Raw genomic sequence first — 24,107 nt, 5'->3', positions numbered from 1 at the left:
CCACACAGCACCTAAAGAAAGCCTTTACTTTTGTTGTAAATGGTGACTCTTCCTTAAAGGAATTATCTGAGACTCTCTCAGTGGATAAGGACTTGAATCTTGCAGAAATTGAATACCTCAGGGACTCGTTTTGATGGGAGAATCTCAAAAGGTGGTTTTGGCTGGTTACTTTCTTTTGTGACACAGAAACTCCTGAATTTGTCTTTAGCTCACCCATCTGCCACCCCTGAAACTCTTCTGTTCATTCCTACCCCTGGGCCTTTGTACATGCTGCTCCTCCTACATGAGATGTCTTTCTTGCCTCTAACTTGAAATGCTGGCTTGCATTTTAGGACTTAAATATTCTTTTCATTGTTAAGTTCTTTGGGGGAAGATCAATTTTATTTCTCTCTGTGTACCTACAGTAGCCTGTGCAAAAACTCAACTAACAGCTGCTTTATTACATTATAAATCTGTTTCATGTTCCAATCCCTGACCCAAAACAGGCTATGAAATTACCAATGGAATTAATTTTTTTCAAAAAAGCTTTTATTAATGTTTAGCATAATGCTAGGTATGTAATATGTGCTCACATGTTGGCTGAATGAATTAACTATTCCAAAATTTTAGGACAGTTGATTTTTAACTAATTAATGTATTATTCTACTCCTTCTAGAAAACTTAAGTTTTAGTACTTTAGACACATTATCTGGGTAGAGAATTTCAGTGAGGTTTCAACATTACAGTGACTAATATTTCCAGAAAGTATTATTGGATTTTGTAAACATTATTACATTGACAGCAGGACTCAATTCTGGGGTGGGATAAATGGATTTAAGAAGATTAAAAATTTTGATTAAAAAAAAGAAACCTGAAGACCAGGTACTGTTTTCTTGAGGTTAGGGGTAGCGAGGGGAAGTTTTCACCTACAAAGCAAGTATGCCTGTAGGAACTAAGAGCTTTAACTTAATCATAGTTGATAAAAGATGTTGAAGTTGCATTTTAAAGTGTCAACATTACTAATTAAATTGCTACCCTAAGTACTTTAAATTAAATTCCATTCATTCATTCAATTATTCATCAAATAATGATTGGCTACAATGTGCCAGGAAATGTGCTAGGGTCTGGGAATATATAAGAGAACCAAACACGGTCCCCACTTTTCAGGAATGCAAAGTCAAGTGAGGAAATAGGACGACAGCTCACCATGGCAAAGTATAGTAAGTTCTATGAAAGAAGCATTGTCTGAGTTGAGAAGTGAAGGAGAACCAGGAAAGGATGGAGACTGTTACAGGCAAAGGGACAAGGGCTGTACAGATGTATAGGCAGCCTTGAATGCAGGGTAACTGCAGGGTGCTCAGAGCTGCTGGAGCCTAGAGGACAGGGTAGAGCATGGAATGTGGGAGGGAAATCACAGGGGAGGGAAAGAGAGGCCGCCTCACACTGGGACTCAGAAGCAGAGTTAAGGATTTTGCATACTAGGTAATACATTGAAGTTCTTAACAAGAAGAAAACTTCTGAAACACGAGAGGGTTTCCTTTTTAAGCACGGAAATCAGCAAGAGGCGATTAAATTGATCCCTGTGGCTGGGGTGGGGTGACACTGGATTGGATGGGTTATATCCATACAATGGAATATTATTCAGCAGTACAAAGTAAAGTACTATAAGGTGGCTATGACTGGAGCTAAGAAAGCAATGTGAGGGCTACAGCTTTATGCAAAAACAAACACAACAAATCCAAATCACAAGAAACACAGTTAAAACAGGAAAGGCATCGTCGAAGAAGCGATGGACACTTGCTATTTCTAGGTACAACTAGGTATTGGTGAGTGACTGCAAGTCAGTGGTTAAGCCTTTACAAAGCTTGATGCCAACATGTCTGGTCTGGATAACTGAGTAAATTGTGGTGGCCTTCAGGGACGTGTGGACTCGGGATGTGTGGCAGGTTCTTGAGCACCCTGAGGGCAATCCAGAAATTAGTCCTAATTTGTGGACAACTGATTTTCAACAAGGAAACCAAGATAATCCAATGGGGGAAAGAACAGGCCATTCAAAAAATGATGCTAGGACAACTGGATATCCATATGCAAAAGAATGAAGCTGGACCCTACCTCACACCATCTAGTATAAATTAAATCAATATCTGTAAATAATATATCTGTTAACAGAAACTCCTGTCAAGAATATATAAAGAACTCTCTATAACTTAACAATAAAAAGACAAATAACTGAAAATAGGCAAAGTATGTGTATAGAAATTTCTCCAAGGAAGATATAAATACTCAATAAGCACAAAAAAAAGATGTTGAATATCATCAGTCATTAGAAAAATACAAATCTAAACCACATTGAGATACTACTTTATACTCACTAGGATGTCTAAAATTAAAAAGACAGTAACAAGCATTGGTGAGGATGTGGAAAACTGGATCTCTCATACATGGCTAGTGAGACTGCAAAATTGTGTACCTGTTTTAGAAAAGAGTTTGGCATTCCCTCAAAATGTTAAATAGAATTACCACCTGACCTACCAATTCCACTCCTAGGTATATACCAAGAGTAATGAAAACTTATGTCCACAGAAATCTTGTGTATGAATTTTCAGAGCAGAATAGCCAAAAATGTAAACAACACAAATATCCATCAACCAGTGAATCAATAAACAAAATGTATTTTTTCCATACAATGGAATATTATTCAGCAATAAAAAAGTAAAGTACTATAAGATGACTAAACTTTGAAAACATCATGTTAAGTGAAAAGACCAAACACAAAAGGCCACATATTGGTTACTTCCATCTATATGACATATCCATAATAGGCAAATCCAGAGAGAGAAAATAAATGAGTAGTTGCCAGGGGCTAGGAAAAGGAAGGAATGAAAAGTAACTGCTAATGGGTATGTAAGTTTCTTTTAGAAGTAATGAAAATGTTCTAAAATTAGATAGTGGTAATATTTTCACAACTTTGTGAATATATTAAGAATCACCAAATCACATACTTTGGAAAGGTGAATTTCCCAGTATGTGAATTGTATCTGAATAGAGATGTTGTAAAATGTAGAGAAAAATGATAAAAAAAAAATAGATCTGACCACCTGAGGAGTAAAAGACCTGTAATATTAAAAAAATGATAAACTATACAAATTAGAAAGATTCACAACTCACACCATATGTCATGGAATTGAGGAAGCCACTGACTGTACCATGAATTTATACACTGTTAAGAAAGCAAAAGCTCTGAAGATGGGGAATCTCATGGAGGAGACTCACTGAAGCTGGGGTCCCAAGGACTATCTCCTTCATAAATCTACCAGGGGCCACAAAGAAATGCATGTTTTTAACCACAGCAAAGGGTGAAGAGAGGCAGAAAATCTGAACCATAAGTTGGTGTTCAGACAGGATTTCAGGCTGAATAAATACTATGTTATGCTCTATCTTAGGCAGAAAAGACAATCAGAGAATTTAATTTGTAGTGGTCTCGATTTTAGACCAATTTTAAGATACCACTGAGATAGTCAAATGTGACATAAAAGTTTTTCTTAGAATGAAATAAGGTTTAGAAAAAGGGACTGATATATTTAGTATGTAGAGTTCACACAAATCGCTTGGATAAATAGTAAACGCTAATATAAATGAACAAATATTTTGAAGCTCAATTCTCAAAGGAACTAAAATGGCTAATAAACATGAATAAAGGTTGAACTTTACCAGTACTTAAGACAGGCAAAATAAAACAATCAGATAACATTTTTTCCTTATCAGAGTAGCATAATTAAAAAAGAATAATTCTGGCTAAAGGCTAGAAGAATATAGGCACTTGTGGAAGTCTAGAATGGCATAATCATTCTGTGCAATAATGTGCATTTTAAACACTCGGTACTTCTCTTGGAATCTATCCTAAAGAAATAATCGTAAGCTTGGAAACAATATTTATCTAAAATGATGCTCATAAAAATACTAATTAGAAAAGGGAGAAATAATGTAAATGCCCAATAATGACAGAATCATTAAATAGATCATGGCATACCCACATAATTTTAATGCTGTATCATAATTTTAAACAGCTTCTTTGTTCAATATACAATGATATGGGAAACTACTCATGTAAAAAACAGAGGACACAGACATAAAACTGTACACCACTGTGCCACTACTTTTGTATAAATACACAAAGTACAGAAATAAAGATGGGTAGGAAGAATGTCAAAATATTAGTGTGGAGGATCTGAACAGACATTTTTCCAAAGATGACATATAGCTGCCAACCAGAATGGCTATTATCAGAAAGACAACAAGTAACAAGTGTTGGTGAAGATATGGAATAAAGGGAAGCCTTGGGTACTGTTGGTGGGAAGGTAAAATGATCAGCCACTATGGAAAACAGTATGGGGATTCCTCAAAAAGTTAAAAACAGAACTACCATATCCAACAATTCCACTGCTGGATATTCATCCAAAGAAAACAAAGCACTAATTAGAAAGGATATATGCACCTTTATATTCATTGTAGCATTATTTACATCAGTCAAAATATGGAAGCAACCTATGTGCCCACCCATCAATACATGAGTGGCTAAAGATTGATCTCTCTCTCTCTCACACACAGGAATATTGCTCATCCATAAAAAAGAATGAAATCTTGCCATTTGTGACCTCATGGATAGATTGAGAGGGTATTATGCTAAGTGAAATCAGTCAGACAAAGAAAGATAAATATGGATATTTCAGGTAGTGGTAGTGGTGGGGCAAATAGGTGAGAAAGATTAAGAGGTATAAACTTCTGGTTGCAAAATAAATGAGCCACCTTTATGAAATGTACAGTGTGGGGAATAGTCAATTATTATGTGATATCTTTGCATTGTGACATATTATAAGGAGACTTATTGTGATGATCAGTTTGAAATGTATAAAAATATCAAATCTCTATGCTGCATAACAGGAACTAACATAGTTTTGTAGATCAATTATACTTAAAAAACAAACAAACTTGTAGAAAAAGAGATCAGATCTGTGGCTATCAGAGACTGGGGGTGAGGTTGGGAGGAGGGGGAATTAGATGAAGGCAGTCAAAACTTCTAGGGAAAAAGAATAAAATACCTAGGAACAGACCCAACTAAGGAAACAAAAAGAACTGTATACAGAAAACTATAAGACACTGACGAAAGAAATCTAAGATGACATAAATAGAGAGATATTCCATGCTCCTGGGTTGGAAGAAGCAATATTGTGAAAATGACTATACTACAAAACACAATCTACAGATTCTGCGTGATCCCTATCAAATTACCAATGGCATTTTTCACAGAACTAGCAGAAAATTTCACAATTTGTATGGAAACATAAAAGACCCTGAATATCCACAGCAAACTTGAGAAGGAAGAATGGAGCTGGAGGACTCAACCTTCCTGATTTCAGACTACACTACAAAGCTACAGTCATTAAGACAGTATGGTACTGCCACAAAAACAGAAATATAGACTAATGGAACTAGATGGAAAGCCTAGAGATAAACCCATGCACCTACGGGCACGTTATCTTTGACAAAGGAGGTAAGAATAGACAATGAGGCAAAGACATTCTCTTCAATCAGTGGTGCTGGGAAAACTGGACAGCTGAGTGTAAAATAATGAAATTAGAACACTTCCTAACACCATATACAAAGAGAAACTCAAAATGGATTAAAGATCTAAATGTAAGACCAGAAACTTTAAAGCTCTTAGAGGAAAACATAGGTAGAACACTCTGACACAAATCACAGCAAGATCCTCTATGACCCCACTTCCTAGAGTAATGGTAGTAAAACAAAATAAACAAGTGGACCTAATTAAACTTAAAAGCGTTTTCACTGCAAAGGAAACTATAAGCAAATTGAAAAGACAATCCTCAGAATGGGAGAAAATACTAGCAAGTGAAACAACAAAGGCTTAATTTCCAAAAATACACAAGTAGCTCATGCAAGTCAATACCAGGAAAACAAACAACCCAACTGAAAAGTGGGCAACCTTCCAGTTCAAGATGGTGGAGCAGAAGGATGTACGTTCACCTCCTCCTGCCAGAACACCAAAATTGCAACTAGATGTTGAACAACCATTGACAGGAGGATGCTGGAACCCACCAAAAAAAGACTCCACATCCAAAGACAAAGAAGAAATCACAGAGAGATCGTAGGAGGGGTGCAATCATGATAAAGTAACATCCTATACTTGCTAGGTGGGTAAACCACAAAATGGAGAACAATAATACCAAAGAAGCGTTCCCACTGTTCTGAAAGTTCAGAACCCCATGTCGGGCTTCCCAGCCTAGGGATCTGACAAAAGGACTGGGAATCCCCAGGGAATCTGGCCTTGAAGGCCAGCAGAACTGGATTACAGGACTTCCACAGCACTGGGGGAAACAGAGACTACAGTCTTGGAGGCACAGCCAAAATCTTCTGTGCGCCAAGACTCAGAGCGAAGGAGCAGTGACCCCACAGATGACTGAACCAAAACTACCTGCCAGTGTTGGAGGGTCTCCTGTGGTGGCAAGGGCTGGCAGGGGCCCACCCACAGGGATGGGGGCACTGGCAGCATCAAGCCAGGAAGGCCCCCCTTGGCACAAACTGTCTTGGAGTTCTTCATTAACTACCATAGCAGAGGAACCAGAGTTCAAACATCCAGCCAACATCCACTGGATCATCGAAAAAGCAAGAGAGTTCCAGAAAAACATCTATTTCTGCTTTATTGACTATGCCAAATCCTTTGACTGTGTGGATCACAATAAACTGTGGAAAATTCTGAAAGAGATGGGCATACCAGACCACCTGACCTGCTTCTTGAGAAACCTATATGCAGGTCAGGAAGCAACAGTTAGAACTGGACATGGAACAACAGACTGGTTCCAAATAGGACAAGAAGTACATCAAGGTTGTGTACTGTCACCCTGCTTATTTAACTTATATGCAGAGTACATCATGAGAAACACTGGGCTGCAAGAAGCACAAGCTGGAATCAAGATTGCTGGGAGAAATATCAATAACCTTAGATATGCAGATGGCACCACCCTTATGGCAGAAAGTGAAGAAGAACTAAAGAGCCTCTTGATGAAAGTGAAAGGGGAGAGTGAAAAAGTTGGCTTAACGCTCAACATTCAGAAAACGAAGATCATGGCATCCGGTCCCATCACTTCATGGCAAATAGATGGGGAAACAGTGGAAATAGTGTCAGACTTTATTTTTGGGGGCTCCAAAATCACTGCAGATGGTGACTGCAGCCATGAAATTAAAAGACACTTACTCCTTGGAAGGAAAGTTATGACCAACCTAGATAGCATATTGAAAAGTAGAGACATTATTTTGCCAACAAAGGTCCGTCTAGTCAAGGCTATGGTTTTTCCAGTGGTCATGTATGGATGCGAGAGTTGGACTGTGAAGAAAGCTGAGCACCAAAGAATTGATGCTTTTGAACTGTGGTGTTGGAGAAGACTCTTGAGAGTCCCTTGGACTGCAAGGAGATCCAACTAGTCCATTCTGAAGGAGATCAGTCCTGGGTGTTCTTTGAAAGGAATGATGCTAAAGCTGAAACTCCAGTACTTTGGCCACCTCATGCGAAGAGTTGACTCATTGGTAAAGACTCTGATGCTGGGAGGGATTGGGGGCAGGAGGAGAAGGGGACGACAGAGGATGAGATGGTTGGACGGCATCATCGACTTGATGGACATGGGTTTGGGTGGACTCTGGTAGTTGGTGATGGACTGGGAGGCCTGGCGTGCTGCAATTCATGGGGTTGCAAAGAGTCGGACACGACTGAGCGACTGGACTGAACTGTACAATATGATTAGTGTGATTAACACTGCTGTATGTTACACAGGAAAGTTGTTGACAGAGTAAATCCTAGGATTTATCATCACAAGGAAAATTTTTTTCTCTGTCTTTAATTTATGCCTAGCTGAGATAACGGCTGTTTAGGTGGCTCATTGGTGAAGAATCCATATACGAGCAGGAGACACGAGCTCGATCCCTCGGTTGGAAGATTCCCTGGAGAAGGAAATGGAAACCCACTCCAGTATTCTCACCTGGGCAATCCCAGGGACAGAGGAGCCTTGTGGGCTACAGTCCATGGAATTGCAAAGAATCAGACACAATGTAGCAACTAAACAACAAGAAACTATTGTAATAACCATTTCATGATGTATGAAAGTCAAATCATGCTGCACATCTTAAACAGTGTTATATGTTGACTACAGCTCAATAAAACTGGAGGAAAAATATTTGCTGTGGATATCTCTAGGTAGTGGGATATTAAATAATTTTCACAGTTTTCTTGGCATTCTTTTGCATTTTCTAATATTTTTACATTGGCACAGTTCAGGTTAAAGACTTAAATATAAAACCTGAAACTAACAATAGCATAAGAAAACATAGGGAAACGTTCCTTGACAATGGTCTTGGGAATAACTTTTTGGATATCACACAAAAAAGCATGAGCAATAAAAGCAAAATAAACAAGTGGGACTACCTCAAATTAAAAAGCATCTATAAAACAAAAGAAACAGTCAATAAAATGAAGAGGCAGCCTACAGAATGGGAGAAAATATTTGCAAACCATGTTCCAAATAAGGGGTTAATATTCACAATATATAAACAATTCATACAATCCAATAGCAAAAAATCAAATAATCTGATTTAAAAATGGGCAAAAAAAAAAAAAATGTCCTGAATAGACATTTTTCAAAGAAGACATACCAATGGCCAACAGGTGCATGAAAAGATATGTAACATTAGCAATCATTATGGAAATGCAAATCAAAACCATAATCACCTAATACCTGTCAGAATGGCTATTATCAAAAATACAACAAATAACAAGCATTGCCAGGATATGGAGAAAAGGGAACCCCGGTACACTGTTGATGGTAAAGTAAATTGATCAGCCACTATGAAAACAGCATGGAGACACCTCAAAAAGTTAAAAATAGAACTATCATATGATCTAGCAGTCCCCACTTCTGGGTATGTATCTGAAGGAAATGAAATCACCATCTCAAAGAGAGATCTGCATTTCCACTGTATGTGAGGCATTATTCCCAATAGCCAAGACATGGAAACAACCCAAATGTCCACTGACAGATGAATGGATAAAAAAACTGACACATATATGAATATTATTCAGCTGTTAAAAATTAGGAAATTGTGTCACTTGTGACAATATAGATGGACCATGACAGCATTATGTTAAGTGAAATAAGCCAGAAAGAGAAAGACAAATACTGTATGATCTCATTTACATGTGCTAAAGAAGCTGAATTCATAGACACAGAGAGTAGAAGAATTGTTACTTGGGGCTGACAGGTGGGTGAAATGGGGATATATTGGTCAAAGAGCACCAACTTGCATTTCATAAGATGAATAAGTCTTAGAAATCTAATATACAGCAAGGTGACTACAGTTAAGAATTCTGTCTTATCCACTGGAAAGATGCTAGGAGGGTAGGTCTTAAATATTCTCATGATACACATACACAATCACAATTGGTAATTATATAGGATGGTGAAGGTACAAAGTAACATAACTGTGATTATCATTGTGCAATATATATTTGTATCATATCATCACATTTTATACCTTAAATTTACATAATGCTATATGTAACATTATGGGAAAATGCTATATGTAACATGTAAATGTTATATGTAACATCGTCACATCATTACACCTTAAACTTACATAATGTTATATGTAACATTATGTGAATGCTATATGTAACATTAGGGGGAAAAAGCTTAAAAAATAAAGTGCTTCACTTTCATTAACAAAGAACTCCAACAAATATTATTTAAAAAATCTGTCTTATATAAATAAAAAATACGAATTTTCCACTTTTTAAGCTTTTTGTGTATGGCTAAATTGTTATGGGGCTTCCCTGGTAGCTCAGCTGGTAAAGAATCCACCTGCAATGAGGGAGACCTGGATTCAATCCTTGGGTTGGGAAGATCTCCTGGAGAAGGAGTGGAATGGCTACCCACTCCAGTATTCTGGTCTGGAGAATTCCATGCACTGTATAGTCCATGGAGTCGCAAACAGTCAGACACGACTGAGTGACTTTCACGTTAAATCGTTACTAAATTGGACAACAAAATATCTAAATGATAACATAAGGAACAATATTTTTTTTCTTTTAATATAGTTAAAAACATTTCTACATAAATTACACACACCTGTTGTAGAAAATTTAATAAATATTGATGTAAAGAAAAAGAAAATAACACACAACCTCATGGGTCAGAATAACCATTGTTAACTTTGGGTTTAGTCTGCTCTTCCTTTTTTAATTCCTTATGGTTTAAAGTTAGGGTACTGATTTGTGATCTTCCTTCTTTTTGAACGTAGGCATTTATAGCTATATATTTCCCTCCCAGCACTGACTTTGCAGCATCCTGTAAGTTTTTGGAAAGTGAAAAAGCTGGCTTAAAACTCAACATTCAAAAAAACTAAGATCATGGCATCCAGTCCCATCACTTCATGGAAATTAGATGGGGAAATAATGGAAACAGCACAGAGTTGATTTTCTTGGGCTCCAAACTCACTGCAAATGGTGATTGCAGCCATGAAATTAAAAGACACTCCTTAAGAAAAGCCATGACAAACCTAGACACCATATTAAACAGCAGAGACATTACTTTGCCAACAAAGGTTTGTCTGGTCAAAGCTATGGTTTTTCCAGTAGTCATGTGTGGATGTGAGAATTGGACTATAAAGAAAGCTGAGGACTAAAGAATTGATGCTTTTGAACTGTGGTGTTGGAGAAGACTCTTGACAGTCCCTTGGACTGCAAGGAGGTCCAACCAGTCCATTCTGAAGGAGATCAGCCCTGGGATTTATTTGGAAGGAATGATGCTAAAGCTGAGGCTCCAGTACTTTGGCCACCTCATGCAAAGAGTTGACTCATTGGAAAAGACTCTGATGCTGGGAGGGATTGGGGGCAGGAGGAGAAGGGGACGACAGAGGATGAGATGGCTGGATGGCATCATTGACTCGATGGACGTGAGTCTGGGTGAACTCCGGGAGTTGGTGATGGACAGGGAGGCCTGGCGTGCTGCAATTCATGGGGTCGCAAAGAGTCGGACATGACTGAGCGACTGAACTGAACTGAACTGAAGATATTTAACTACAATTACTGATTACTGCTTTGGGGAGATAAATAGTTCAAATGCTTTCAATAAAAATCTTACAAAGTGAAGCCAGTCATTAAGTGCTGAAGGTAAAAAAAAGAAATTCATAAAAATCTTACCTTGAATTTTCTTGAAAACTCTGGAATTCATAAACTTTAGAAATCTGTCTGCATAAAAGCTGGGTCTATGAACCGAAACAGTGTCCTGAAAAGATAAATCAGGTACCACAGGTTTACCTCTCACACAGTTTGTTTCAAGTCAGTAGAAAGCTCTATGCAACAAGCTCTCTGTTAGCCAATGTCCTTAACCAGAAGGTGTGGATGTTAGGAGCCAGACATGAGTGATGCCTGTGGGCGTGTGCACAGGAGCCGAGCTGGGGCAAAAAGCACAAGGATCAATCTGAGTAAAGATTCCAGATACTCATGGCGAAACAGATCATGAAGAGGGGCAGGGCTGAGATAGCAAAGACTCTGCTTTATAAACCCAAACAGCTAATCCTTGATCCACTGTCCACCACGAGGGTGGGATGATTTGGGAGAATGGCATTGAAATACGTATAATATCATATATGGAACAAGTCACCAGTCCAGGTTCGATGCACGATACTGGATGCTTGGGGCTGGTGCACTGGGACGACCCAGAGGGATGGTATGGGGAGGGAGGAGGAAGGAGGGTTCAGGATGGGGAACACATGTATACCTGTGGTGGATTCATTTCGATGTTTGGCAAAACCAATACAATATTGTAAAGTTTAAAAATAAAATAAAATTAAAACAAAACAAAACAAAAATTCCATTTTTTAACATATAAGGCAACCAGTGCCTCAAGTGTCATCTGGAACAAAGACATAATCACTTTCAGTCAGAACAAAACTGGGACATAAACAAGCAAAACAACCCTAATGTAAGATTGAGATAGAGAGCAAAAAAAAAAGTTTGCTGGTTTCACTTTCCAGTCATAAGGTATGTAAACACCATGACGATTCCTAGGAGACAAGGCTGACTGACGATCCCTGTTATGTTCAATTAGCTACTAATTAGACACAGCTGAATTGAATTAAATCATTAGCTCAATTCTCTCATGCTTGGTAGGGGTCTTTAGGACTGAGGGGGCATTTTATCACAAGTCCAGGAAAGAAGACAGATGAAGGAGCTAATTCCATATATTTATTCAGCAGTCATTTATTTGCTATCTGAGATAGACATTCCTAAAAATAGTAAATTTGCTTATTTAGTGTTCCATTTTGATTTGAGGTTCATGGATTCCAACAGGGAAACTTCTAAAAATTTATATTTAGATAACATCGTCTGCAGTGGGTTTGGAAGAAGAAATACACATTGGACCAGAATCCAGAGACCCGGTTCTCATGTTAGCTCTAATTTTAAAGAGCTCTGTGATCCTGGGTAAAGACAGTATCTCAGTGCCTCAGTCTTTTCATCTGTGAAATTGGGTGTTACATGAAGCATAAGAGAATTCTGGAATCAGTGTTTTATGAAGGACTCAGCATGGAGGAATCCTCTGCCAAGTGATAATGTTCTCTAGACTATCAGTGATCCTGCAGATGTGATGGAAAACTTCCCACTGGTCTGACATGCACTCCGCCCAGTGTTCTGTCAGTTTCTGCTGGAAGTGGACATGGATTCACAAGTGCAGTCATTTAGAAATACATAGGATGTAAGATGACTGAGTCAGCCCTTGCCTTCTAAGAGAGGTTAAACTGTGGCTTTTTTTGGTATGAGGAAGCATTGTTTAAAGGAGAGGCACAATTGTAAACAGAAAAAAAAAGTCTTAACTATTGCTTATAATTACATATAGTCAGCACAGAGATTTTCTTAAAAAAAAAAAAAAAAGACACTGAAAAACAGAAGACATATTTTATTTCAACAAAGGTAGGGGCTCCTTAGAAGTATCTGACCGATAGAGGACTAGACCATTTGGAGCAGAGGTCTCATTTGGTAACAGGGAATTGAAACTGTCAATAAACAGGAGGAGAATGAAAGTGTTTACTCTCTCTCCCTTCCATGTTCAAGGCATTATGTAGTTGGTACTTTACTCAGCTAGAAGGAAAAAAACTAACCTTCCATCTTGGTCTTTTCTTCAAAAAGAGTCTTTGATTTGAATAAGAAGCCTAAGTTTGATTCTCAGAAACAAACTTGTGAACCTGTTGTTTAAAAGTGCATTTTGACAAAGGTCATTTCCTTAGCCTGTGGACAAAATGCAGATCTGACATGCTGAGGGGTTATTACCAGTCTTCCTCAGAACTGAGACAGCGAAGTGTTCTTTTCCAGGAACAGAGAAGAATAGCATCCATAACTTATCTTTTTTTTTTTCAAAGAAAAGCATCTGCTAACATCTTAAAAAAATATGTGAGCAAATCTTTGACCAATACAATCTTTGGAAGTGTCACTCTGAGTTATTAACTGAGTGAGGCTGAGGCCATAAATGTTCTGTCAAGCAGCAGGAAGTTCACATTTAACTTCTAGATAGGAAGTTGTGTGTGTGTGTAGACAGACTGCTCTTTGATAATTGTTTTCTTCAGTCATGCCATTTCTGGATGCAAAAGACATTCTTGTATCAGTTAACCTTTGTTATATTTAAATCCAACACAATTTAAAAGTTTTCCCTTCCCATGTCCTTATTATGTGTTATGCATTGTGTTGAACACCAAACGGCATTATTTAACTTAACCCTCAAGTCAGCCTATGAGACAGGTAGTGTAGCAGGGCACACACTAAATTGTGTCAGACACTTTGTGACCCCATGGACTGTAGTCCACCAGGCTCCTGTGTCCGTGGAATTTTCCAGGCAAGAATACTGTAGTGGGTTGCCATTTCCTCCTCCAGAGGATCTTCCCAACCCAGGAACTGAACCTGCATCTCCTGCTTGGAGGTGAATTTTTTACCACTATGCCACCAGGGAAATATTCTGAGGTACAGGTACTATGACTAGCTTCCTACTATAAATGGGAAACAACACTAAGAGATGAGAAGCAAGCAATGTGTCTGGGTCACATGGTTAGTAACACGGTTTAAATGTAGGATTCCAGCCTATAGCTGTCTACCATCAAATTCAGGTTCAACCCCCTCTGAAGCTTAGTTTTGAGAGAACTTCAACTCCCCAACTGTCTTTCCAGTGCCTATGAAAAGCCTTTAGCTTTTTCTCATCATCTCCTAACTGGGTTCTTTAGATTGCACATCAAAATAAGACATCATTTTGTTTTCCTGGCCTCTACCTGTTCACCCACGTGGATGGCCTCTATTTGAAGAGCCATTCACATTTATGTTGTCTTTATTCTTAGATTTGAACTGATCTGCTAAGCCTGAGATTCTGAGTTTATAAAGATATTTGTTTCCTCTCCTTTTCAAGTGACACAGCTTCCTAGACATACACTGAGGTCTCTGAGAAATCAGGAAAATAATCCAGTTTAACAAGGAGCATGATAAATCACTCACCCCATCATAAACAAGAGCTTTCCAGGAATGTTCCAACTTCTTCATTAATCTAAATATAAACATACAGAAAAATAAAAGTAAGAATGTAAAATCAACCCCATTTAGTGAATTCTCAGAACCTTTCATTGAATTATTTTGAAATAATAAAAGACTATTCCCCCCAATTTTTTACCTATATGATTGCAGAATGTCAATAATGCCCATAAATAAGAGTAGCTTTTCTCCCTTATGGCTTTTAGCTGGAATGCCTCCCATTCTGTGAACAGAGCAAAAGAGAAATCATTTTATGTGAACAGGAAGTTAAAAATCATTTCTAATAAATAGACTGTAAATGAAAATGGTTAGTCTCTAAAAATCATGGACTCTCATCTTTATTTATTTATTTATTTTTTTGGCTTCAGCTAAAGTCTTCCTGGGAATCAAGAAAGATATACTTTCCAAGAAGGAGAATAATACCACAGTTGCCAGTTCTGAAGAGTTGGATGGGAAGAATTCAATTAAAAAATTATTCTGACTTTAAAACCATGAGCAAGAATTTTTAAAGTATTTCAAAATACTGCCCATCAAAAATGCAACACTTTTATATGTTTACTGTGAAATTTTTAAATAAAATATAGGTGAGCACAAAGGAAAAAATACATATAAAAATATATAAAGAATCCATTCCAAGGATGCAAAGATAACTACTGTTAACATCTTTCCTCTGTATTTATTCATCTGCATAAGTTATTACTTATTAGATGGATTTATAGGAAGGATTAAAAACTTTAGTATGTATGAATTTCCTTCATAAAAGTAAAATATGTCTGTGGTTTAGTCACCGTTGGAGAAGCTTACAAGATAGGCAGTTATAGTCAAGGAAAATGATTTCTTTCTTTCAGTCTTTTTGCTCGGCTAGTACACACACGTGATACAGTCAACCAATTCAACAATTTTCTTTGGTTGTAACTGTTTCTGTTAGTCAATAAGCACTTTGTACATGTAACCTAATGCTGCACATCTGGCTGAACCAAGTGATCACATCTGTCAGGATGTAGGACTAGGACAACAGAATCCTCTTACACAGATAAAAAGTTCCGAATTGCAGACATCACTTCTAGCAAGTATTTGCTTAAATGCATGCTTATTCAAATTCAAAGTATATCCCCCCTGTTTGTGAAGGATGTTTTGAATATGTAGTAAATAGGAATAAAAACATTATTAGCCATTGTTAAATTATGGAGCCATTTGAAAAAAGAAATCATGTGGGTGAAAGCAAAATTAAAGATCTAAACGTAAGACCAGAAACTATAAAACTCTTAGAGGAGAACATAGGCAAAACACTCTCTGACATACATCACAGCAGGATCCTCTATGACCCACCTCCCAGAATATTGGAAATAAAAGCAAAATAAACAAATGGGACCTAATTAACTTTAAAAGCTTCTGCACATCAAAGGAAACTATTAGCAAGGTGAAAAGACAGCCTTCAGAATGGGAGAAGATAATAGCAAATGAAGCAACTGACAAACAACTAATCTCGAGAATATACAAGCAACTCCTACAGCTCAACTCCAGAAAAATAAATGACCCAATCAAAAAATGGGCCAAAGAACTAAATAGACATTTCTCCAAAGAAGACATACAGATAACTAACAAACACATGAAAAGATGCTCACCATCACTCATTATCAGAGAAATGCAAATCAAAACCACAATGAGGTACCATTTCACACCGGTCAGAATGGCTGGGATCCAAAAGTCTACAAGTAATAAATGCTGGAGAGGGTGTGGAGAAAAGGGAACCCTCTTACTCTGTTGGTGGGAATGCAAACTAGTACAGCCACTATGGAGAACAGTGTGGAGATTCCTTAAAAAACTGGAAATAGAACTGCCTTATGATCCAGCAATCCCACTGCTGGGCATACACACTGGGGAAACCAGAAGGGAAAGAGACACGTGTACCCCAATGTTCATCGCAGCACTGTTTATAATAGCCAGGACATGGAAGCAACCTATATGTCCATCAGCAGATGAATGGATAAGAAAGCTATGGTACATATACACAATGGAGTATTACTCAGCCATTAAAAAGAATACATTTGAATCAGTTCTAATGAGGTGGATGAAACTGGAGCCTATTATACAGAGTGAAGTAAGCCAGAAAGAAAAACACCAATACAGTATACTAATGCATATATATGGAATTTAGAAAGATGGTAACAATAACCCTGTGTATGAGACAGCAAAAGAGACACTGATGTATAGAACAGTCTTATGGACTCTGTGAGAGAGGGAGAGGGTGGGAAGATTTGGGAGAATGGCATTGAAACATGTAAAATGTCATGTGTGAAACGAGTTGCCAGTCCAGGTTCGATGCACGATACTGGATGCTTGGGGCTGGTGCACTGGGACGACCCAGAGGGAGGGAATGGGGAGGGAGGAGGGAGGAGGGTTCAGGATGGGGAACACAGTATACCTGTGGCGGATTCATTTTGATATTTGGCAAAACTAATACAATTATGTAAAGTTTAAAAAGTAAAATAAAATTAAAAAAAAAAAAAGAAAAAAGAAACCATGTGGGTGAAAGCATAATGACTCAAAAAACTGCCATTCATCCAGTTATCCGTGGATGAGAGGAAATTAGGCTGGCCTGATCCATTTTAGTGCCAGGTAGGAATCTATTCCTAAAGAGCCACCATGAAGGGAATATGATTGTATTTCATTACCCAGTGGCGTCGCCTGCCATGATCAAGGGGTGTGTGGGCAGACGGCTGCACTTACGTGTCTGGGTTCTCTGTGATGATTCCGTCTCCTGATTTCCCTGGACCCTGGATGGATTCCATTGCTGTTGAGTAGAGAACCTTTTGCGTCCCAGGCCGCTTAGCATCAGGCACATTTTGGGAAATTTCCTCTTCTTTTTCTTTGAGGGTATGGTCCAAGATGTGGATCCCCAGCAAAAGGCTATAGTCCATGATCTTGAAGCTTTCCAGCACCTGAGTAAGAAAAAGAACCAGGAGGCCCATCATGCCAATGACTTATAATTCTCATCTGCCCAGGATCAGAGAGATACGTAGACAAGCAGCTCCTGCTTCCCTCCCAGGGGGGTGGCTGACAGAGGAAAAATCAAAGTAAAAACACTGGAGGTTATTATTAGGTCAAATGCAGTAACCACTCTCACCATGGTTCCAAGATGATATTTTTACACAAATCTAAAGTAAGTACATCTTTCTTTAGCACTCCATGAGCGTTTTACTAAGCATTTATTGAACACTTTCCATGAGTCCAGGTGCTAAATGGTTCATTTTGATTCAGTCCTCACAACTCTTTAAGCCAGGTGCTATTACTGTCTCTGTTTCACAGATGAAAAAAATCGAGACACACACAGGAAGTAATTTGCTCGGTATCATACAGCTCAAAAGTGGCAGTGCTGGGATCTGAACCCAGGTGGTCAACTCCAGCACCTTAAGTACTGGAGGACAGAAACCAACAATCAATGGTCTCTAAAAACCTGTACCCTCCTGAGCATGAAGACTCAGCTGGAATGGGCTTTTACCTGAATTCCGTTCTCAAAACTTTCATCTTCCTAAAGTTCAGGGGCCCCCTTTTCAAAGCTTGTCTTTCAAAGTTACCATCAGTTTCCCTGTAGGAAGTCTTTTTTTAAAAGTATGGTCTCAACAAAGAACAGGACTTACTGTTTAATTATCCACTCAGCAAATAGTGGGAAAGGGAAGGAATTAAAAGTAGCTGGATGTAGCCAGAAAAAGGAGATGGGGGAAAAAAATGGAGACATGATCAAGACGTGAGGCAGGCAGCAACATGGCTCTTGAGTATGGGTAAGTCTTATACTCAGGACCCTTCAACTGAGGAAGAGTGTTCAGGGGGAGTTCAGGAAAATGGGAAATTCTCTATTATACGATAAAGTTTTTTTCCCAATGGTTTGTTTATGATTCTCCTCTACAACAGATTTTTTTGACACCTGGCATTTCTCACACAAAGCTGCTCAGGAAATCAAAACAGCCCAGAAAGAACAGCCTGATGGCGAATAGCTACCCCTGAACCAACATGACAATGTATCTCTGTACTCTAGTTAGGAAATGCCTTTGGAGATCAGAGTCTATAGATAATTGTTTAACCAGGGATTGAATACGTATGCATTACACTGAATTCCGTTCAAGTGTATATCTCGAACTTGTACACACTTGAACTTCAAGTGTATATCTTGAATTCAAGTGTATATCTTACACTTCTCCTTCTCCCTCAGTCAACTGCTTTTGATCAGACACTTACGACATACTTAAAAACGGTTGGGGCTTCCCTGGTGGCTCAGTGTAAAAAACCCGTCTGCCAATACAAGCGACACAGGTTTGAGCCCTGGGTTGGGAAGATCTCCTGGAGAAGGAAATAGTAACCCACTCCAGCATCTTGTGCCTGGGAAATCCCATGGAGAGAGGAGCCTGGCAGGCTACATTCCATGGGGTCACAAAGAATTGGACACGACTGAATACTAAAACAACAACAAAGAAAGGTCAGGCCTGAGGATTCAAATACTTGGGGCTGCCACTTACTGGATGCCATTTAATGGTAGGCTTTGTGAACTATTTTTTGTGGGCTTTCCTTGTGGCTCAGCTGGTAAAAAATCCACCTGCAATGAGAGAGACCTGGGTTCAGTCCTTGGGTTGGGAAGATCCCCTGGAGAAGGGAAAGGTTATGCACTCCAATATTCTGGCCTGGAGAATTCCACGGACTATATAGTCCATGGGGTCACAAAGAGTTGGACACGATTGAGTGACTTTCACTTTTCATTTTTGTGAACTATGACGTATATGGCCTTTGGAAAATATGGTTATTCCTAGGTCTTATGTATCTTTGCTGGCAATGAGGAAACTTTAAGTGGGTTGGAAGTATTACTTAATCCTGAGTGCTCACCATTTACCTTTCAGTAAACTGACTTGAATACTTTCAGAAGGAGGCAGGCAAGAGATAAGAGTAGAATCTTATTATTTAAGCAGTATAGGCCCTGGAACTTTCTAAGCCAGGATATCACAGACTGGCCTGACAGCAAAGTGGAACCAGTTTCCCCAACCTGAGGAAGAGGGACTCCAAGACTGGAGGAAGAAGGAAGGGCGACAGGAAAAGCTCCTCACCACATTCCCAGCGCTGCAGCCTTAGACTCACTGGCTGGTTCCCTATGGAGGCACACCCATGCCTTGCCCCTCTGGAATACAACACAGAGCTGGGGAAGACGGGCCTGCATCAGGGTTGCCAAGGACCCAGCCTCTTAAAAGAAAACACTAACAGACACTGGATGCTTTCTTCAGACAGAAACAAGCATAGATAGATCTTAGCCTTTCCAATTCCCCACCATCCTGAAAGAAAGGCTTGGGAACAGTGCCCATCCAGAGACAATGCGACCCTGCACAATGACAACCGTCTTCAGATACCAGTTTTCCTGCTCTCATGTATCAGTGCTGGCATGTCCCTTCTTAGAACGAATGTTGGAGACGGACACGCAGGACACAGTGCACAAACTCTGTGACCCTAGGTAGATTATGTCACCTCCCCAGGCTTCAGTTTCCTCCTCAGTAAAAATGGTGGCAATAACATTAGCTACTGCACAGGGTGCTTGTGAAAACTAAATATGGTAATGCAGATAAGGTGTTTAGAGAAATTCCTAACACAAAGAAAGTGCTCAGTTCATTGTTAGTTATCATCATGGTTACAACTCATTGCTCACATGTGAGGTGTCAGCTGGAAGCAGACACCCTGGGGTTATACTTCTGAAAACAGACATTCATAAAAAGCCAACAAAAATATGACTGCACTTCCAGCCTGCTTGCTAGTATCCCTTTGGTGTGTCCCAATTCCTTTAGAAGTTCTGGGTTCATGGCACCGAGGAGCACTGCATGGATGTTCAACAGGAAAAGGTTGGCTGACACAGCAATTCTGGCCAATGTGCTATAAAATAATGGCCTCGCAATCTGCCTGAGGGAACAGTCCTGTGTTCCGTGGGTGAAAATCACAGCCTTGTGCTCTGTACAGCCCCAAGTGTCCACTGGTAACCCCAAAGCAGTGACCTGGCTTCAAGAGCAAATTCTAGTCAGTCTCTGAGACAATGTTCTACACATTTCACAGGCCTCCAGAGTGAAAACTGAAAGGCACTCCTGGACACCGTCATATTTGTTTAATTTTTCTCTGCAAAGCACCCAAGTATTAACTCTGCTTATAAATAAGCTTTCTTTATACAATAATTTTTCTTAAAGTTTCTTACAATAATTGTCTAATGCACTATTCAAACAATGGCTTTATCTGTACCTGTAGTCTCCTTTCTTGCTCAAGGACAGGCCACAGAGAACATGTGTATTTTATAAGTGATGTGAAGTCAGGCTGGACAAAGCAAGAAGCAATTTCAATGCTTTATGTGGTCAAATATCAGGCTGGCTTTATTAAAAAAACATACAAGCCAAAACTTAGAGAGAATTAACTAAGAAAAAGCTATAAATATTTTGAGACAGAGATTAGATTTCTCTGTACTTTTTAATTGGATTGCCAACATCTCTGAAGGGTCTGGATTGTCCTCAAGAGGCCAGGTTTCTACTTTCCAAGTGAAAGTCTTAAAAAAAAAAAAAAAAAGATAAGTTATCTTCCTATTGTGTGGAAATCTGAGCATGATAGTTGGATTTGGGCTTAGGGAAAGCCACCATCCATAACAAATGTTAAGAAAGAAAAAGATAAATATATAGACGTATATTTTAAATGAAATTCCCAAACTTGTGCAATGAAAAATTCTGGGAACAGATTTTAGTCATGTGCACAGCAGATGTGCATCAATTAGGAACAAAATAGTTGTTATTCATATCTTCCCGGATCGTTAATGAAAGGAATCAATAAATCTGCCAGAACCTTAACATGTGAGTGTTAAGAGGGTGCAACATCCTGCAACACGACAGACACCAGTCTAGTCTGCCACTCAGGTGCACGCTTTTTTCCCAGACTGTCGGCCTGACCTCACTGTTGCTGGTGGATCCTGTACCCGTGCATTTGCTTTGCAAAACAGCTGCAAGGCAAACACAGGTGCTTTCCCATCCAGCTGGGCCAGACCTTACTCCCTCACCTGTGAAAAAGAGAAAGCAGGAAGGATTCACAGACATATGCAAAACTGAAAGTAAGTTGAAATACCACAGTGTTTTTTTATCCTTAGAGCCAGATTATTTTTTCTCTTCTTTCTCAAGGACTATTTTAAGTCAGTAATAATACTGGAATGTGGTTAACAACAACAAAAAAAAGCCAACGTCAAAGCAGCTGCTACATTATCCTGAAGACGTGCTCAAAACTACTTCTTCCAAGATAAAGAATATCCTCTAGGCTTTCATGGCTGGTGCTGCATCAGGGGGGCTCTCATTCACATACAATCTCTGTAGACTTGGTGACCTAACATGGGAGATGCCACAGCTTAGAACAGCAGGCAACGCTATGCTCCTTTCACAGACAAAGGTCAGAAAGAGGGGTGTTCTTTTTCCTTTTCCATCCTCTGTGCCATAGCCCTTAGCCCGCTGCACACTGCTTTCTGCTCCTCAACTAGATGGAGCCAGCATGACTGCATGGTGAGAAGACTCCATGCCTGAGAGCCAGGTGGCCTGGTTTGACTCATGGCTCCCCCATTGGTTTGTCTTTGAGCAGAGTATATAGTCTCTCTGGGCCTGGTATCCTCGTTCATAAAATAGAAATAATAGGGACACCTACCTCACAGAGTTAGTGTGAAGATTAGTTCATCCACGTGAAGTCTTAGGACAGTTAAGACATAGAAAAAGCATCCAGTATGTGCTAGTTCTTCTTATTGCCCTTGCTCTCCACCACCTGTAGAATAAACCACCCCCACTGGACTCTCTACTCATCCTTAGCTATAAGGCCCATCTTCTCTTGGTTCTTTGCCTTCCTATTTGTTTTTCCCAGTACTTTCCTCTATGCTCTAAGAATATTCACCAGAGTTCTCTCTTCAACTCCTCTTTTCCTACTTTTCTATAGTGACATTCATTTAGTACCCTGGAAAAAAATAAGTTGAGTGTCTAGTCTGTGCCAGGCCCCACGGAAGTTGCCAGATCTTCAGGGGTAAGTAAAACAGACAACTACACCATCCTCAAAATTACACAAGCTTTGCATCACAGGTTGAAGTAAGGCCTGGAAGGAAAAATAAGGGTGCTGTGGAGATACCACACAAAATGGTGACCTACTTTTAACTATGAGAAAGCAGCAATAGAGCAGGTAAGAAATGATAGTACTTGAATGACACAGCAGCAGGGGAGCTCAAGGGAGACATGGATAGATTTAAGAATATTTTAGGGGTTGATTCCAACTATCATTGGTCCACAGACAGCTCCTAAGATGCTATCTTTAATCTGAACTGAATGCCTAAGTTCCAGTCCCGTATATTTCCCATAGCCTTCTGCTGGACATTTCTGTACACTGTCCTGCTGCAACCCCAAACTTTTTTTTTAATTTAATTTTTAATTGGAGGATAATTACTTCACAATATTGTGATGGTTTCTGCCACACATCAACATGAGTCAGCCATAGATAGACATGTGTCCCCTCCTTCTTGAACCCTCCTCCCACCTCCCTCCCCATCTCATCCCTCTAGGTTGTCACAGAGCACCAGCTTCGTGCAACCTCCAACTCTTCTTTCTCACTTTTTCTCTGAAATCATCCTAATGTGGATTTTGGACTCCACGACTCCTTTTCCTTTCATTACGTTTCCCAATCCTGCAGCTTCCATAATCAAAATCATCCTCCTTGCTAATACTTGGATTTCAACTTCCCTTTCTTTTTCTGATTCATTCTTGACCCCTTCACTTGACCAGGTCACCTCACATCCCTCCTCAAAGCCTGCGGTCTCTCACCATTGCTCAGGTGACACTGAGATCCTTGCTACTGTGGCCCCAGCCAACATCTGCTATTTACCACCTGTCTAGAGACACCGCCCAGGCTAGTCAAACTGAAATCCCATAATTACCCCTAAATATGCTCAGGCTGTTTCTTCTTAAAGGTCCTCATTTCAAACCTTACTGGTTTTTCAAAGCCTATCTCAATTCTTGCCTCCATAAAGACTAGACTCATGATCTACACAAAATATCAGGAACACATCTCCCCTCTGAAAACTCAAGAACATTATTAGTACCCCTCTATGGAATAAAATACAACTATCCGTTTATCTATGCTTTTCCTATTGTACATATGAGGCTGCTCCATTCACCAAAGACTTGTTTTACTTTGTGCTCCCTGCTTGCACTCTGATCAGAGCAGAAATATGCATTTTTATACTGCTTTCCATATGAAAAAGTAAGGGAAAAACAAAATATTCAGCAGCAAAGAATGTATAGCAATACATCTTACATTAATATCTCCAATATAAGAACTTGGATATTGCGCTTCACAATTACAATGCGTGTGAAAAATCTTCAGCACTGAAAGCATTTACTGTGATTCTGTGTTCTATGTTGTCAGAAAAAATAAATAAATAAAGATAATAGCCTACAGTATTCTCAAACCTTCC

At 39.2% G+C, this 24,107-nt stretch overlaps 1 protein-coding gene across 8 annotated transcripts in view; it reads right to left on the bottom strand.

Annotated features, from left to right (window-relative positions):
* Window positions 1–24,107, bottom strand: part of PIP5K1B (phosphatidylinositol-4-phosphate 5-kinase type 1 beta) — a 338,893-nt gene that overhangs the window by 97,605 nt on the left and 217,181 nt on the right. For all 8 annotated transcript variants that reach the window (XM_044939944.2, XM_044939943.2, XM_044939940.2 and 5 more), the window contains 4 exons: window positions 17,342–17,553; window positions 14,751–14,834; window positions 14,579–14,627; window positions 11,246–11,330 (listed from right to left, as the gene is read on the bottom strand). In XM_044939944.2, the coding sequence (XP_044795879.1) occupies window positions 11,246–11,330; window positions 14,579–14,627; window positions 14,751–14,834; window positions 17,342–17,553 (430 nt within the window). The remainder of the gene's footprint in view (window positions 1–11,245; window positions 11,331–14,578; window positions 14,628–14,750; window positions 14,835–17,341; window positions 17,554–24,107) is intronic.

The sequence above is a fragment of the Bubalus bubalis genome, chromosome 3 (genome assembly GCF_019923935.1).
Source record: "Bubalus bubalis isolate 160015118507 breed Murrah chromosome 3, NDDB_SH_1, whole genome shotgun sequence".
Taxonomy (NCBI): domain Eukaryota; kingdom Metazoa; phylum Chordata; class Mammalia; order Artiodactyla; family Bovidae; genus Bubalus; species Bubalus bubalis.
Note: the sequence above shows the minus strand (reverse complement) of the source record. Positions and strands in the feature narration are given on the sequence as shown.